At 32.3% G+C, this 18,643-nt stretch overlaps 1 protein-coding gene across 1 annotated transcript; it reads left to right on the plus strand.

Annotated features, from left to right (window-relative positions):
* Positions 1–8,472: 8,472 nt before the first annotated feature.
* On the plus strand, positions 8,473–18,539 carry dna2 (DNA replication helicase/nuclease 2). The gene is made up of 23 exons (XM_084092289.1): positions 8,473–8,830; positions 8,952–8,999; positions 9,526–10,460; positions 10,565–10,738; positions 10,834–11,017; positions 11,309–11,457; positions 11,630–11,761; positions 11,886–12,114; positions 12,203–12,320; positions 12,958–13,114; positions 13,216–13,407; positions 14,075–14,305; positions 14,414–14,530; positions 14,627–14,736; positions 14,889–14,998; positions 15,196–15,417; positions 16,053–16,246; positions 16,434–16,523; positions 16,765–16,972; positions 17,285–17,374; positions 17,465–17,647; positions 17,837–17,983; positions 18,122–18,539. The coding sequence occupies exons 1-23, from the start codon at positions 8,801–8,803 to the stop codon at positions 18,173–18,175; spliced, it is 4,104 nt and encodes a 1,367-aa protein (XP_083948415.1). The 5' UTR covers positions 8,473–8,800; the 3' UTR covers positions 18,176–18,539.
* The last annotated feature ends 104 nt before the right edge of the window (positions 18,540–18,643 follow it).

Genomic DNA, 18,643 nt, shown 5'->3' on the forward strand with positions numbered 1-18,643 from the left:
ATTACACAATGTATTATTACACTGTAATAAAGGTATAATAACACAATGTATTATTACACTGTAATAAAGGTATAATTACACAATGTATTATTACACTGTAATAAAGGTATAATAACACAATGTATTATTACACTGTAATAAATGTATAATTACACAATGTATTATTACACTGTAATAAAGGTATAATAACACATTTATTATTACACTGTAATAAAGGTATAATAACACAATGTATTATTACACTGTAATAAATGTCTAACACAATGTTTTATTACATTGTAATAAATGTATAATTACACAATGTATTATTACATTGTAATAAAGGTATAAATACACATTTATTATTATACTGTAATAAAGGTATAAATACACATTTATTATTACACTGTAATAAAGGTATAATAACACAATGTATTATTACACTGTAATAAATGTATAATAACACAATGTATTATTATACTGTAATAAAGGTATAATTACACAATGTATTATTACACTGTAATCATTGTATAATTACACAATGTATTATTACACTGTAATAAAGGTATAATAACACAATGTATTATTACACTGTAATAAAGGTATAATTACACAATGTATTATTACACTGTAATAAAGGTATAATTACACAATGTATTATTACACTGTAATAAAGGTATAATTACACAATGTATTATTACACTGTAATGTATAATTACACAATGTATATTACACTGTAATAAAGGTATAATAACACAATGTATTATTATACTGTAATAAATGTATAATTACACAATGTATATTACACTGTAATAAAGGTATAATAACACAATGTATTATTACACTGTAATAAATGTATAATTACACAATGTATATTACACTGTAATAAAGGTATAATAACACAATGTATTATTACACTGTAATAAATGTATAATTACACAATGTATTATTACACTGTAATAAAGGTATAATAACACAATGTATTATTACACTGTAATAAAGGTATAATAACACAATGTATTATTACACTGTAATAAATGTATAATTACACAATGTATTATTACACTGTAATAAAGGTATAATAACACAATGTATTATTACACTGTAATAAAGGTATAATAACACAATGTATTATTATACTGTAATAAATGTATAATAAAACAATGTATTATTATACTGTAATAAATGTCTAACACAATGTATTATTACACTGTAATAAATGTATAATTACACAATGTATTATTACACTGTAATAAAGGTATAATAACACAATGTATTATTACACTGTAATAAAGGTATAATAACACAATGTATTATTACACTGTAATAAATGTACAATGTATTATTACACTGTAATAAAGGTATAATAACACAATGTATTATTACACTGTAATAAATGTATGATAACACAATGTATTATTACACTGTAATAAATGTATAATAACACAATGTATTATTACACTGTAATAAATGTATAATAACACAATTTATTATTACATTGTAATAAATGTATAATAACACAATGTATTATTACACTGTAATAAATGTATAATAACACAATGTATTATTACACTGTAATAAATGTATAATAACACAATGTATTATTACACTGTAATAAAGGTATAATTACACAATGTATTATTACACTGTAATAAAGGTATAATAACACAATGTATTATTACACTGTAATAAATGTATAATTACACAATGTATTATTACACTGTAATAAAGGTATAATTACACAATGTATTATTACACTGTAATAAAGGTATAATAACACAATGTATTATTACACTAATAAATGTATAATAACACAATGTATTATTATACTGTAATAAAGGTATAATAACCCAATGTATTATTACACTGTAATAAATGTATAATTACACAATGTATTATTACACTGTAATCAATGTATAATTACACAATGTATTATTACACTGTAATAAAGGTATAATTACCCAATGTATTATTACACTGTAATAAATGTATAATTACACAATGTATTATTACACTGTAATAAATGTATAATAACACAATGTATTATTACACTGTAATAAAGGTATAATAACACAATGTATTATTACACTGTAATAAAGGTATAATAACACAATGTATAATAACACAATGTATTATTACACTGTAATAAATGTATAATAACACAATGTATTATTACACTGAAATGTATAATTACACAATGTATTATTACACTGTAATAAATGTATAATTACACATTTATTATTACACTGTAATAAAGGTATAATAACACAATGTATTATTACACCGTAATAAAGGTATAATAACACAATGTATTATTACACTGTAATAAAGGTATAATAACACAATGTATTATTATACTGTAATAAAGGTATAATTACACAATGTATTATTACACTGTAATAAAGGTATAATAACACAATGTATTATTACACTGTAATCAGTCTATAATTACACAATGTATTATTACACTGTAATAAAGGTATAATAACACAATGTATTATTATACTGTAATGTATAATTACACAATGTATTATTACACTGTAATGTATAATTACACAATGTATTATTACACTGTAATAAATGTATAATTACACAATGTATTATTACACTGTAATAAATGTATAATAACACAATGTATTATTACACTGTAATAAAGGTATAATTACACAATGTATTATTACACTGTAATAAAGGTATAATAACACAATGTATTATTACACTGTAATAAATGTATAATTACACAATGTATTATTACACTGTAATAAAGGTATAATAACACAATGTATTATTACACTGTAATAAATGTATAATTACACAATGTATTATTATACTGTAATAAAGGTATAATAACACAATGTATTATTATACTGGAATGTATAATAACACAATGTATTATTACACTGTAATAAAGGTATAATAACACAATGTATTATTACACTGTAATAAATGTATAATAACACAATGTATTATTACACTGTAATAAAGGTATAATAACACAATGTATTATTACACTGTAATAAATGTATAATAACACAATGTATTATTATACTGTAATAAATGTATAATTACACAATGTATTATTACACTGTAATAACTGTTTAATTACATAGTGTATTATTACACTGTAATAAATGTATAATTACACAATGTATTATTATACTGTAATAAAGGTATAATAACACAATGTATTATTATACTGTAATAAATGTATAATAACACAATGTATTATTACATTGTAATAAATGTATAATAACACAATGTATTATTACACTGTAATAAATGTATAATAACACAATGTATTATTATACTGTAATAAAGGTATAATAACACAATGTATTATTACACTGTAATAAATGTATAATAACACAATGTATTATTACACTGTAATAAATGTATAATAACACAATGTATTATTACACTGTAATAAATGTATAATTACACAATGTATTATTACACTAATAAATGTATAATAACACAATGTATTATTACACTGTAATAAATGTATAATTACACAATGTATTATTACACTGTAATAAATGTATAATAACACAATGTATTATTATACTGTAATAAAGGTATAATTACACAATGTATTATTACACTGAAATAACTGTTTAATTACATAGTGTATTATTACACTGTAATAAATGTATAATAACACAATGTATTATTATACTGTAATAAAGGTATAATTACACAATGTATTATTACACTGTAATAACTGTTTAATTACATAGTGTATTATTACACTGTAATAAATGTATAATTACACAATGTATTATTATACTGTAATAAAGGTATAATAACACAATGTATTATTATACTGTAATAAAGGTATAATAACAATGTATTATTACATTGTAATAAATGTATAATAACACAATGTATTATTACACTGTAATAAATGTATAATAACACAATGTATTATTACACTGTAATAAAGGTATAATAACACAATGTATTATTACACTGTAATAAATGTATAATAACACAATGTATTATTACACTGTAATAAATGTATAATAACACAATGTATTATTACACTGTAATAAATGTATAATTACACAATGTATTATTACACTAATAAATGTATAATAACAAAATGTATTATTACACTGTAATAAATGTATAATTACACAATATATTATTACACTGTAATAAATGTATAATAACACAATGTATTATTACATTGTAATAAATGTATAATAACACAATGTATTATTACACTGTAATAAATGTATAATAACACAATGTATTATTACACTGTAATAAAGGTATAATAACACAATGTATTATTACACTGTAATAAATGTATAATAACACAATGTATTATTACACTGTAATAAATGTATAATAACACAATGTATTATTACACTGTAATAAATGTATAATTACACAATGTATTATTACACTAATAAATGTATAATAACAAAATGTATTATTACACTGTAATAAATGTATAATTACACATTTATTATTACACTGTAATAAAGGTATAATAACACAATGTATTATTACACCGTAATAAAGGTATAATAACACAATGTATTATTATACTGTAATAAAGGTATAATAACACAATGTATTATTATACTGTAATAAAGGTATAATTACACAATGTATTATTACACTGTAATAACTGTTTAATTACATAGTGTATTATTACACTGTAATAAATGTATAATTACACAATGTATTATTATACTGTAATAAAGGTATAATAACACAATGTATTATTATACTGTAATAAATGTATAATAACACAATGTATTATTATACTGTAATAAATGTATAATAAAACAATGTATTATTATACTGTAATAAATGTCTAACACAATGTATTATTACACTGTAATAAATGTATAATTACACAATGTATTATTACACTGTAATAAATGTATAATAACGCAATGTATTATTACACTGTAATAAATGTATAATTACACAATGTATTATTACACTGTAATAAAGGTATAATAACACAATGTATTATTACACTGTAATAAAGGTATAATAACACAATGTATTATTATACTGTAATAAATGTATAATAAAACAATGTATTATTATACTGTAATAAATGTCTAACACAATGTATTATTACACTGTAATAAATGTATAATTACACAATGTATTATTACACTGTAATAAATGTATAATAACACAATGTATTATTACACTGTAATAAATGTATAATTACACAATGTATTATTACACTGTAATGTATAATAACACAATGTATTATTATACTGTAATAAAGGTATAATAACACAATGTATTATTACACTGAAATAAATGTATAATTACACAATGTATTATTACACTATAATAAATGTATAATTACACAACATATTATTATACTGTAATAAATGTATAATAACACAATGTATTATTACATTGTAATAAAGGTATAATTACACAATGTATTATTACACTGTAATAAAGGTATAATAACACAATGTGTTATTATACTGTAATAAATGTATAATTATACAATGTATTATTACACTGTAATAAATGTATAATTACACAATGTATTATTACACTGTAATAAATGTATAATAACACAATGTATATTACACTGAAATAAATGTATAATTACACAATGTATTATTACACTGTAATAAATGTATAATTACACATTTATTATTACACTGTAATAAAGGTATAATAACACAATGTATTATTACACCGTAATAAAGGTATAATAACACAATGTATTATTATACTGTAATAAAGGTATAATAACACAATGTATTATTATACTGTAATAAATGTATAATTACACAATGTATTATTACACTGTAATAAATGTATAATTACACAATGTATTATTATACTGTAATGTATAATAACACAATGTATTATTACACTGTAATAAAGGTATAATAACACAATGTATTATTATACTGTAATAAATGTATAATAACACAATGTATTATTACATTGTAATAAATGTATAATAACACAATGTATTATTTTTATGTGTTTTATGGTCAAGATTCATCTCGTAGCTGGCCGCCTTGGTTTCAGACATAAAACTCTTTATATCAGCAGTTTAATGAAACGTCAATGGAGATATTTAACGGGGAAAACACTTCGGAAAAAAGAGCCGTTAAAAAATGGACATCACTGTTGAAATCTAGGTAAAATGAAAGCGAAGCTCGTTCTTCTTTTAAGTCTGCATCTACTGGACAGATGGCGCCTCCCCATTGCTCCGGTAAGTGATAACAATAAAAGGAAACAATAAAGTCAAACAATAAAAATAGATTAAAAAAAGTTTGAGCTGAAAGAAATGTTAGCTGTCTGTATGTTTAACCATTCAATTGAGCTAACGTTAATGTTAGCGAGCTCAGTAACATAAGCTATGTTAGTTGACATTGCTCAGGCCCAATTTAAACTCTGATTACAGTTCATACCTTTATTACAGAGTAATAATACATTGTGTAATTATACATTTATTAAAATGTAACAATAAATGTTTAATTATAACTTTATTACAGCGTGATAATACATTGTGTAATTATACCTTTATTACAGTCTAATAATAAAGTTATTAGTGTAATAATAAATGTGTGATTATAACTTTATTAGAGTAATTATACATGTATTACAGTGTAATAATGCATTGTGTAATTATACCTTTATTACAATTTTATAATAAATGTCTAATTATACCTTTATTACAGTGTAATAATACATTGTGTAATTATACCTTTATTACAGTGTAATAATAAATGTGTAATTATACCTTTATTGCAGTGTAATAATACATTGTTTAAATATACCTTTATTCCGTCCTTCGGATGAGATGTTAAACCAAGGTCCTGACTCTCTGTGGTCATTAAAAATCCCAAAAATGTACCCCTTGGCCTCTGTCCATCATGGCCTCCTAATCATCCCCATACAGTATACTGATTGGCTTTATCACTGTCTCCTCTCTACCAGTAAGCTGATGTGTGGTGGGCGTTCTGGCGCAATATGGCTGCCGTCACATCATCCAGGTGGATGCTGCACATTGGTGGTGGTTGAGGAGATTCCTAGCCTGACTACGTCAGACTTCGTACTTCCGCTCAATTTCATTTCGCTTCTGTACTCAGTCTGAGACCGCGTCATAGCTTTCCGTTTTCCTCCAGCCTGAAAACAGCCGGCCAATCAATGAACAGAGGGCGGGCTGAGAGCCGTGACGTAGACGCTGATTGTACCGTGGATGCGTAGATTTAACTTACTTCACATAATCTGCAAAAGTCGTTCACAGCCATGTTCACTCCGGTATTTCGCTCTATGGTTTTGTTTTCGCATCATACATGTGTTTACAGTGGAAGTTAGATGTGGCTGAGCATGCAAATAACACACGCCATAACCAAACGTTATGTGATTGGCTTACGGGTAACCAATGATTTTAAGCTTCAGACTAGCGCCCCCAGGCGGTAAAGAAAACGTTTTTCTATTACGGAACTCCAGACTCTCACTACGAAGCAAAGCAAAGTAGAAGAGTCTGGTATTACCAGGCTAGGAGATTCCCCCTTCCATGTAAAGCGCTTTGAGTACCTAGAAAAGCGCTAAATGTAACAATTGATTATTATTATTATGAGCTTTTTATAAATGAGCTTTCATATGACCCATATCAACAGTGACATCCATTTTTTTAACGGCTCTGTTTCCGAAGTGTTTCCCCCGTTCAATATCTCTGTTGACGTTTCATTAAACTGCTGCTGATATAAAGAGTTTTAAGTCTGGAACCAAGGCAGCCAGCTACGAAATGAATCGTAACCATAAAACATTTGATTCGGCCAAAAAAAAAAAAAACTTTTGAAAACGGCAAAAAAAAGAAAAAGATTCAAGACTGTAAACAGAGGACTTCAGTGGTAACGTTAGCTGCTCGATCGCTCTAGCTGTTTGCGGGTTTCCGCTGAACCAGGGAACGCAGAGATTAATGCATTATGATGTCTGATAATTTCATGTAGCCTGGTTGTCTCTGTGTAGTCTGGCTAATTATGCAGTCTCATATGCCATGTATTTGCCAGGAGATGAAAAATAATTCAAGTGGAAAAACAATATTTGGTGCTGAAGGAGACGGAGCTGAGCTCCGGCAGGGTGTGTTGTGGACCTGACGAGGCGGAGCTGCGCTCCGGTGCGCTCCTGCCCAATTTAACCTCTGCCCACAACCCACATTTTATTTATCCAAAGCACCTGAAATAAACATAAATGCTTACCATGTTAACTTTCAAAAATGTGCCGCCCTCAAGCGAGCCTCAACAGCTATTTCTTTATTGTTGCCTTGGTAACACCAAAATTCTGTACCATTACAGAAAATAACGATATAATAATTGCCAGTTTTTCATTTAAATATGACGTGAGGCTAATGTGGTTCTAATAAAATGCGGCTAATAAAAATATTGTTTCCAGCTTGTCTAGCAACAAGTCGCTAGGTGGCAGTGTGTCTGTAATGGCGATGTAAATTCCGCACAAAAAACAACAACGAGGAAACCGTTTGACTTCTCGTGTGATCTCGATCTGTTCACTGACTGTACGCGGGAATTTTCGAGTGTTTACGCTGCAGGTTATTTACGCAAGATATCTGCTGTTTTTTGTTTTATGTGAAATCAAATGTGAACACCGTTGCTCTGTGAGAAAATATGTTTCTGGAGCTAGATTTGAGCTAACTTATAGCAGTGTCTATTTTTATGTGCAGCTGACACAGTTTTGTGAGAGGTTTTTATGTTTTGATAACTTACCAGTAACGTTACAGCTGCGTCGTGATATTGTTTTCTCCGAAGAGCAATCTTTTTTTAGTCATTTTATTCACTTACAGTCCACGATGATGAAGTGTAAATCCAGCAGATCTTCCGTAAGTATTTGATGGTGACATCTGATGTTTTGTTGATCATCCTCATCTAGCTATCTAGATATAAATGTCATCCGTTGTGAACGTGTAACGTTACTAACTAACATTTTTGTTGTTATTGTAGATGGTCAATGGAGTTCAGTCAAACATTTCTGCCTTTTTCCTCTCAAAAGTAAGTACATAATACTAATCTAGTTAACTTATTTTCATAGTTCACCCAAAAATGAAAATTCTCATTTGCTCACTTTTATGTTGTTCCAAACCTATATGACTTTATTTCTTCTGTACAACACAAAGGAAATTAGTGACTTACAGCCTCATTCACTATTCACTTTCATTACATTTTGTCCAAATAATAAAATAATTTATGCTGCAAACTGGTGTGTTTTACTACAGTAATAATAATATGACAAATACCAGTTTGTAGCTTCAAAAAACATAATAAAATAAATTATAATTAGCCCTAAATCTATCTACAGTTCACTCAAATAAAGATGACATTTCAAAAAGAAAAGTGTGTATTATTATTCTTTTATTAAATTTGGAGTAAATGGAGTGACTCAAACCCTTTTTTTGTGAATTTCCAAAAAGCCCTTGAATTTATTTTGAATGTTTGTGATGTCCTTTTAATCTTAAAATGGCTTTGCCTGCTCTTACATTAAAAATACGGTGGATAACCATACCTTTGTATTTTTCAGGTTTCTCCAAAGTCACCTAAAAGATTTGAAGCTGGAATTACAAGATCCCCCGTTTCTTTGAAGACTTGTTTTGTGGAGGATGAAAATGTCCCCTGCTCCCCAAACCCATCTGCCGTTCCAGAGACGCCTGACAGTCTGAGGACCGAGAACCCTTCCGACACTTCATATGAGAACCGCTCACCTGTGTCCCGTGGTCTACATACTAAAGGTGTCAGGGGTAAACCTAGCCTGATGGCACGTAAGCTGATGCAGCCACGGAACAACAGCAGTCCAGAGTCAGAGGACACTTTTGAGCGTAAGAAAGGTGTTAGTCACTCTGGCTCTGTAAAGAGGTTGTTGCACAGCTCAGAAAACATCCAGAGTGCCAAGCGGTCCAGGATCATGCAAGTTCAGAAACCACCTGAGTGCGACACAAGCTTACCAGTGACTAAGCGAAATGAGTCTTTGAGAACGCTCTCTGTTTTGTTCCGAAAGAGTCCTGAGAAAAAAATCAAAGCCGAGTCTGTTAGTATTGAGAGTAGCCGATTGGCAACTGGGCCTTGTGTGAAAATGAATGGAAAAACTGATGGTTTCTCAAAGCTCTCAAAAAAATCCTCTCATCAGCTGAGCTTTAGTACCAGTGAGAAAGAGAATTCACTTGCTCATAATGTGAAGCTGGGTGTGGTTTCTGGAACAAATGACTTAGATCTTGTGATGTCTTATAGTTCATGGATGAAAAATGGGTCTACTGAAGAAAAAGAGACTTTTCTCAACTGTCCTATTACTAAGAAGAGGCCCTTGAGTACTGCTGAGCTTCAAGTGAAAGAAAAAAGTGCTGATGGAAAGACCTTGCCAGCCCCTTTTGAGGATGATTTTACTGATTTGATAGATGAGTGGTTTGATGATGGCATGGAGCAAAAATCTGAGGTGCCAAAACCCAAGAAGTTCAGTCATGAGTATGAATTTTTTATTCAACCTATTTATGTGTACATAAGTGTGCCTTTATTTGGTGATTTTTGTGTACTAAAACTGAACATAACATTTTTTTCTTGACTTTTAGAAAAATCAAAGGCATACCAGAGCATGTTACACTGACCTCTGGTGTTCTTAACCGATACTGGGTACTGGATGTACAAGACGTCACTTCATCACGAAGTGGCACAGAGAAACACTTAACCATCACCTGCTCAAAGACGACACAGTCCACAGAGACTTGTGTTCTCAAAGATGGCTGGTACAAAATGTTACTTGACTATTTGAAAGATTCTTGAGAGAGTTCTTTCTCTTTGACTGTCTTTGTTTTTGAACTTTTCAACCTCTTTTCTAAAGGGAGAGTTCTCCGGTTGCTGTGGGGGACATCATTCACTTGGAAGGGAGGAGTGTTTCTGGCTTGTGGACGATTGACAGAGACTCTGGTTTTCTGGTTCTGCTGCCTGACCTGCTGATATCTGGGACCAGCATTGCCAGCAGTATTCGCTGTATGAGGAGAGGGGTGCTGGGAGAGATGTTTAAGGTGTGGAAATTGAATGTTGTGAATGTGTCTCACTATTCTTTTTTCTTTTTTTTAAAGAAATTTATATTTTTATTCAGCAAGTGCGCATTCATTGATCAAAAGTAAATTACATTTATAATGTTACAAAAGATAAATGTTTCAAATAAACGCTATAATAAATGTTCGTCGGAACAATCAAATAATCCTGATAAAAATCTCTTTCCCTTAAATGATGATGCTAATTGTTTTTTAGAGTACATACAATTTTAGTGCTTCAAATAATCAAAACACTTGTGTGTGATTTTTAAGCAGGCATTTGATGGTGGATCTAAGCAGATGCTAAATGGTACCATAGTTCATGATATCTTCCAAAAAGCAGCCATGTCCTCCGATTTCTCTCCAGAGAGGATACAGACATTTGCCTCAGATGCCCTAAGAAGCCCCAACTACCTCGGACAAATGTAAGGGCTATCATTTAATATAAATTCCATGTTTAGAGGCACAACTTAAGGATCTGTTGTGTACATCTTTACTATATCATGGTAATACAGCATTTGACCACAGTAATGAAGCTCCATATATTATGTCAGTGCCTTATAAGTATTGTGAAATGTCTTGTGCTTGGTTAATTAGGTACAGTCTAAAGCTGACTCAGGCTGACATGAGACAGGAAGTTGAAGAATATCTTCCCTCTTTATCTGAGTGGGCAAAACACTACCTTCACACTTCACCACAGGCTGGACAAAAGCAGCTCACTCTGAAACTGTGAGTGTATATAGTTCTTCAAACAAGCAATTACAGCAAGCCCAGCAGGCTCTCAGCATTTTCTGGTTTGTACAGATTGATATAATGGATGAACTTAATGGTTTGTGTGGTTATTTACCATCAGCCCTAGCGACGGGGCTCTGAGCAAGCAAGATGCAACCTGTAGCATGACAGTCACAGATTTTGTGGACATCGAGGAGAACATCTGGTGTCCGAGTTTTGGCCTGAAGGGGAAGATAGATGTCACAGCTGGCGTCAGGATTCACCGGAGAGGCAGAAAGCCCATAGGAAGGATTGTGCCACTGGAGCTGAAAACCGGCAAGGAGTCCAACTCCATTGAGCATCGCAGTCAAGTACAAAATGCTTCAGAAAATGCTTTAGAAATGTAACATGTACAAAAAAAAATCACTTCTTATTCCAGACATTTAATTTGTATTCTAGGTTATTCTGTACACATTGATGAGCTCAGCTAGACGTTGTGATCCAGAGGCAGGATTCCTCGTCTATTTGAAGACTGGCAGTCTACATCCTGTTGTGGGCAACCACATGGACAGGAGAGGTTGGTTTGTTTGTTTGTTTTTATATTTTTTATTTTTTTTTAAATATAATTTATATCCATATATTTTGTCATCATTTACTCACCCTCATGTTGTTCCAAACCCATAAGACTTTCATTCATCTTTAGAAAACAAATGAAGATATTTGATGAAACCTGAGAGATTTCTCTCCTAAAGCCTCATTGGTCCTTGTGGAAGCTCAAACATGCTTGCGTGATACGCATAAACAAACCAAATTGGTTCTCGTGGATCAAGCATCTAATTTAGCTCAATTAAATCTTTTAATCATTACAAGCGATAATGTCTCTTCAGAAGGCTTTTATTAAATCCTTTAGTTTCATTTGGATTATGTTTATTATGTCTTTACGAGCTTGAGTTTCAATGGAGGGACAGAAATCCCACAGATTTCATCAAATATATCTTCATTTGTGTTTTAAAAATGAAATGGACTTATGATTTGGGAGTGACATGAGGGTGAATAATGAATGACAACTTTTATAGTTGGGTGAACTATCCCTTTAAATCAAGTTTTTTGATACAAATTAGAGCTGGTGGACTTGTCATATCAATGAAACATCAAAAACATATAAGCTTACGTCCTATTTATGACTATACTGATTAATATTTTTTCCATCACAGAGCTGATTAAAATAAGGAACTCTTTGGCCCATCACATCGGCAACAACCTGATCAAGATGGAGGGTAGAAGTCAAATGGCCCCATTGCCTGCCATGGTATCTGACCAGCAGGCTTGCAAGTACTGTCCTCAGAAAAGAAACTGCGCAGTTTACAACAGGTACTGTTTTTCTCTCTTCGTGTGTCATTTTCCATGACAACTTCCAACTTCAGAGTTCTTTAATTCTATTTAGCTTTAGCTGAAATGTATCATTTGTGTAGAGCTGTGGAGAGAGATCCCGTGGGGAGCTGTAGTGAAGGTCCACAGGCATTTGTGCAGTCAGAGAGCGAGCACCTCAGCCAGATGCACCTCCAGTACTTCAGCCACTGGCTGCTGCTCTGCACGCTGGAGGCTCTCACCATGGAGAACAAAGGAGGTCGGCGAAATATCTGGCTTCAGACTTCCCAGCAGAGGTGGGTCTTTTGTAAAATATGAGTTGTTCATTGTTAGTTCACCCAAAAAAAACATAAATTTACTCGACTTCATGTTATTTTAAACCCATTTGGAAGACTTTCATTCATCTTTGAAACACAAATGAAGATCTTTTTAATGAAGCCTAAGAGATTTCTGTCCCTCCATTGAAAGTCCATTCCACCAATACTTTCAAGCTTCAAAAAGTTCATAAAGACATTGTAAAAGTAATCCATATGAGACACGATCGCTTAATATGATGAACATGCTTCATTTAGGCTTCTATACATTTTTATTAAACATGAACATAATCAACTCATGACAAATATGGTACGTAGAAAAAAAGGCAAAATTATACTTGTTCATATAAAGTGACCGTGTCTCTTCAGTAGACTTGGGTCAAACCATAAAAAATGTAGTAAATGGACTTTCTTTGGAGGGACAGGGAGTAAAAGATGACAGAATTTTTATTTTTGGCAGAACCATTAATTTAATTTTCTTCATTATTTCCAATAGTTTTATGTTTTATTTGTGTTTGAAACAGTTTGTTTATTTATTTATTTATTTTTATGCGTTTCAGATCCTTAGCAGATTAGCACTGTGTGTTTGACTTAATTGAATGCTTTTGTCCTTAATGAATGTCCCTGTTCTTATGTTGTTCATTCTCAGGGAGAAAAGTGGTGGTTGTGCGGGTAACATGCGGTTAGCTGGAGGCGTCAGCGTCCTATCTGATGGTGTATATAAGCACAGCTTTGAAAGGAAGGAAGGCGAGCAGACTCTCACCGGGCTGATAGTGGGCGACAGGATTGTGGTCAGTGATCAGGACTCTGTGCTTATAGGCCTGGCCTCAGGATACGTCACAGAAATAACAGTCAGTGGAGTGACTTGCTCTTTGGACAAGTAAGTATCTTGCTTTTCACTAAGTTGATCATTTTGAAATTCATTTGACCTGAATCTGAAGTGTTCAAGGGTACATCAAAGCTTAATTCCACATTCCTATCATTTCAGAAACCTCTCTAAGTATTCCTCAAACACAGTTTTCCGACTGGACCAGGATGAAGGTGGATGCGGTCTTAGCACTCATCTAGGAAACCTGTCTATGTTAATGGAAAACACTCCAGCCAGGTCTGATCATCATTTTATTTTTGTTTTGTCCCTTAAATTGTGTTTTGTTTTGTTTTTTATCTATATGAAAAGCTCAATGTGTACATTTTTATGCAGTGAAAGATTGAGGGAGTTGATTGTGGAATTCAGGCCTCCCCAGTTCATTGACAGCCTCAGCAGTGTTTTGCCACGAGACGCCAAGGACACTGTGGCTAACATTCTGAAAGGTGTGTTCATTCACTGCCTTCTCTCAATAAACCATAATTTCAATCTTTCTGCTGCAATGAGCTGCTTTCAAACATGCCCTTGATGTGTTCTTGTGAATAATAGAGCATCTCTGCTCCTACATGATGTGTTTTAATCATATTTTGCCTCTCAGGACTCAATAAACCCCAGAAACAAGCCATGAAAAAAGTGCTACTGTCCAGAGATTACACGCTTATTGTGGGAATGCCAGGTACTGGGAAAACTACCACCATTTGTACACTGGTAAGAGCGTAAGGGCTTATTTATGAATGAATTCATATTCAGTAAATACATGTACATTAATAAATGTAAGCTTGAGTTTGTTTACATAAATGTTTTTCTGACCTGTAGAATGAAACTTCCTGTTTATGCTAGTGGTTTCTATATGTGAACAAAGGAATATTAATCTGACATTTATTTTGCACTTCCTTGTTTTATAGGTGCGGATACTCCATGCTTGTGGATTTAGTGTTCTTCTGACTAGCTACACCCACTCTGCTGTGGACAACATCCTCCTGAAACTGAAGAGGTTTAAGATCGGCTTCCTGCGACTGGGTCGTACTCAAAAAGTGCACCGTGACATCCTGCCCTTCACAGAGGAGTCATGTCGTGCCAAAGGCATGCAGACACTTGAAGAGCTGGAACAACTGTACAGTAAAGAAGTAATACATATTAAAATCTTCTGTATTGTACAGTACTGTATATAACACGTACACTACAGTTCAAAGGTTTGGTGATTTTCAATGCATTTTAAAAGTCTCTTATGCTCACCAAGGTGGCATTTATTTGATCAAAAATACAGTTAAAAATATTATTACAATTTGAAATATTACAGTTTATATGTTTTAAAATGTAACTTATTCCTGTGATGGCAAAACTGAATTTTCAGCATCATTACTGTAGTCTTCAGAGTCACATGATCCTTCAGATATCATTCTAATCTGCTGATTTGCTGCAACATATTAAGCAGCACAGCTGTTTTCAACATTGATAATAAGAAATGTTTTTATGTAAACCGATAATATTTTTCAGGATTCTTTAATGAATAGAAAGTTAAGAACAGCATTTATTTGAAATAGAAATCTTTTGTATTATTATAAATGTCTTTACTGTCACTTTTGATCAATTTAAATAGCTAAATAAGTATTAAAGTAAAAAAAAATCTGCACTTCCTTTGTCTGACCCCAAACTTTTGAATTGTAGTGTATGTGACATGTGAGGGATAATGGGAAAATGACTGTTTCACATTATGCAAAATATTTATCATTGTAAATATCACCTTCTTTTTTTCTTGTAGCTTATTGTGGCCACCACCTGTATGGGTGTGAAGCACCCAATTTTCAGCCGCAGACGCTTTGACTTCTGCATCGTGGATGAGGCGTCTCAGATCAGTCAACCTGTATGTTTGGGACCGCTGTTCTATGCCCAGCGCTTTGTCCTGGTGGGAGACCACCAACAGCTTCCTCCTATTGTGCAGAATGCTGAAGCCAGGTAGTTCACTTTTGTCTGCATTCAGATGAACCTTTGCAAGATTTTCATGTTTTGCATTGCTGAATACAGCTTGTTGTTTTAATCATAAATATGAAGCTGCCAAAACTAGCCAAGTTAAACCATGACCATATTGTTACCCTGGCCTAACCCATTATTTGACCACAAACTTTTTTTTTTTTTTACTCAGGTCCTTGGGTATGGATGAGAGTTTGTTTAAGCGTCTGGAGCACCACAGTGATGCAGTTGTTCAGCTGAATGTCCAATATCGAATGAACAGGTGGGGATTTACACCAGTCAGACATTCAGACTGTACATATGTGATTGTTAAATGGCAAATTAAAAAACAAAATTTGGGGTTAAAGATTCAGACTAATCCTTGTTAATATTAAATATCTCTAATAAAGGCATTTAAAAATCAAGTAGAATACTAGTAGGTGATTTTTCTGATACAGTTTTGAGAATATTCACAACCACCAGCTGCAGCTGTGCAGCTCTTACACTTGTTTTGTGTCCTGCAGTGCGATCATGTCCCTGAGCAACGCTCTGATGTATGAGGGCCGACTGGAGTGTGGTTCTGAAAGGACGGCAAGCGCAGTGCTGCAGCTGCCCAGCAGAGCTCAGGTTGAGAAGGAACTGGACCTGTATGTGTGTCAGCCACAGTACAGTGCTTGGGTCCAGGCTGCACTGGAGCCCAGTAGTCCTGTCTGTTTCCTGGACACCTCTGAGGTCAGTCTTACTTTCTTTTCTTTCTTTTTTAAAGCCCTGTTCATGCCACCAGTGGCATCCAGCAACAGTCAAATTAGAATATCTTAGTTTTACTGGCAATATATAAAGATATGATTTCTAAAGATATGTCCAGAGTGCAGTCTACCAAAAACATTAGAGCGACTTCACAGTACAGAGACTAGTGACATGCAGCGAAAAAGTCGCTGGCGGTATGACTGCGAACAGGGCTTTAGACTTTATCTCATTTTGCCTATTATGGAATACTAAATTTTCTTTTCCTACCTTATCCTTATGTACTGTACCTTTCTTCAGGTTCCCGCCCATGAGACTGTGGAGAAAAGTGGAATCAGCAACCACACAGAAGCCATCTTGGTACAAGCCCTTGTCACTTTGCTGCTCAAGGTCCGAACATGCCATTAGTTGTATGAAACACTGAAATCTATTTTTTTATGTAGTACTTGAAATTAAATGGTCATTTTAAATGTGTCGTAGGCTGGATGCAGAGCGTCAGATATTGGGGTCATTGCTCCATATCGGCAACAGCTGAAAGCCATCTCCAGTCTGCTACAGGGAGACGCCTTTAAAGCTCTGGAAGTCAACACTGTGGACAAATACCAAGGACGTGACAAGAGTGTCATCATTGTGTCCTTTGTTAGAAGCAACCCTGAGGGCAACGTAAGTGGCCTTCCTCCTGAATTTTAAACAAACTTATTATGTTACCATTTAAACCAATTAACTGTTCATTGCAGTGCAGATCTGTATGGTATGATGGTCTTAAGTATAATCTGTTGCTGTGGTGATTAACGAAGAACCATTATGCACTAGATCATTTTCATTATTCTGAGATGTCAAATAATTTTTCAGCTGGGAGAGTTGCTCCGAGACTGGCGTAGACTGAATGTGGCCATCACTAGAGCCAAACACAAGCTCCTCATGCTGGGCTCGGCCCCCACCCTTCGCCGGTACGCGCCACTAGAGAAACTCCTCCGTCACCTTCAACGGGAAGATATGATATCCTTTACAGCTGCGTTTACTCTCAGTGCCGGTTTATTCAGTCTTTTGATGTGACTTTTTGTCACTCTTTCATTGAAATTAGCATAACTTCTTTGGTGAAATCGCGTTTTTGAAATTGTCCTTAATTTAAGCCACATCTTCCAGCTACCTCCTGCCGCCCATGAGGCACTACCTGGAATCCACTTGTGATAAAAACAAAAACCCTTCTGATACTTGGTGTATGGCACAAAGATAATGCTGTGAAACAATTACTTGAAAACATTTAAATGAAATGGTACACATAAGCTTCAAATAACTGTAGACAACTTTTATTTTGTTTTAATGATAAATGTCAAATTTAATATAGAATCAGTATTGACAGGCCTTAGTACATGCTTACATAATTACAATTGTCTTCACCGAATTAATTCCTACCTCATATCACATGTTTTTTAAATCCATTACATTTTAATTATATATATTTGTATTTGTATATTTGTTTAGTGTTATTTCTCCTGTTTTAAGAGTTTAAAGATTTTGTTTAATAAAAAATTGCAAAAAAGTATTACATTCTATTCTATATCCCCTATCCCTTGAATTATTTTTCAATAAGTAATATTTTATATAAATAACATCAAAGGTGAACAGTAACGAAGTACATTTACTTGAGTACTGTAC

Source organism: Abramis brama (assembly GCF_963993115.1).
Source record: "Abramis brama genome assembly, chromosome: 19".
In the NCBI taxonomy this organism is placed as follows: Eukaryota; Metazoa; Chordata; class Actinopteri; order Cypriniformes; family Leuciscidae; genus Abramis; species Abramis brama.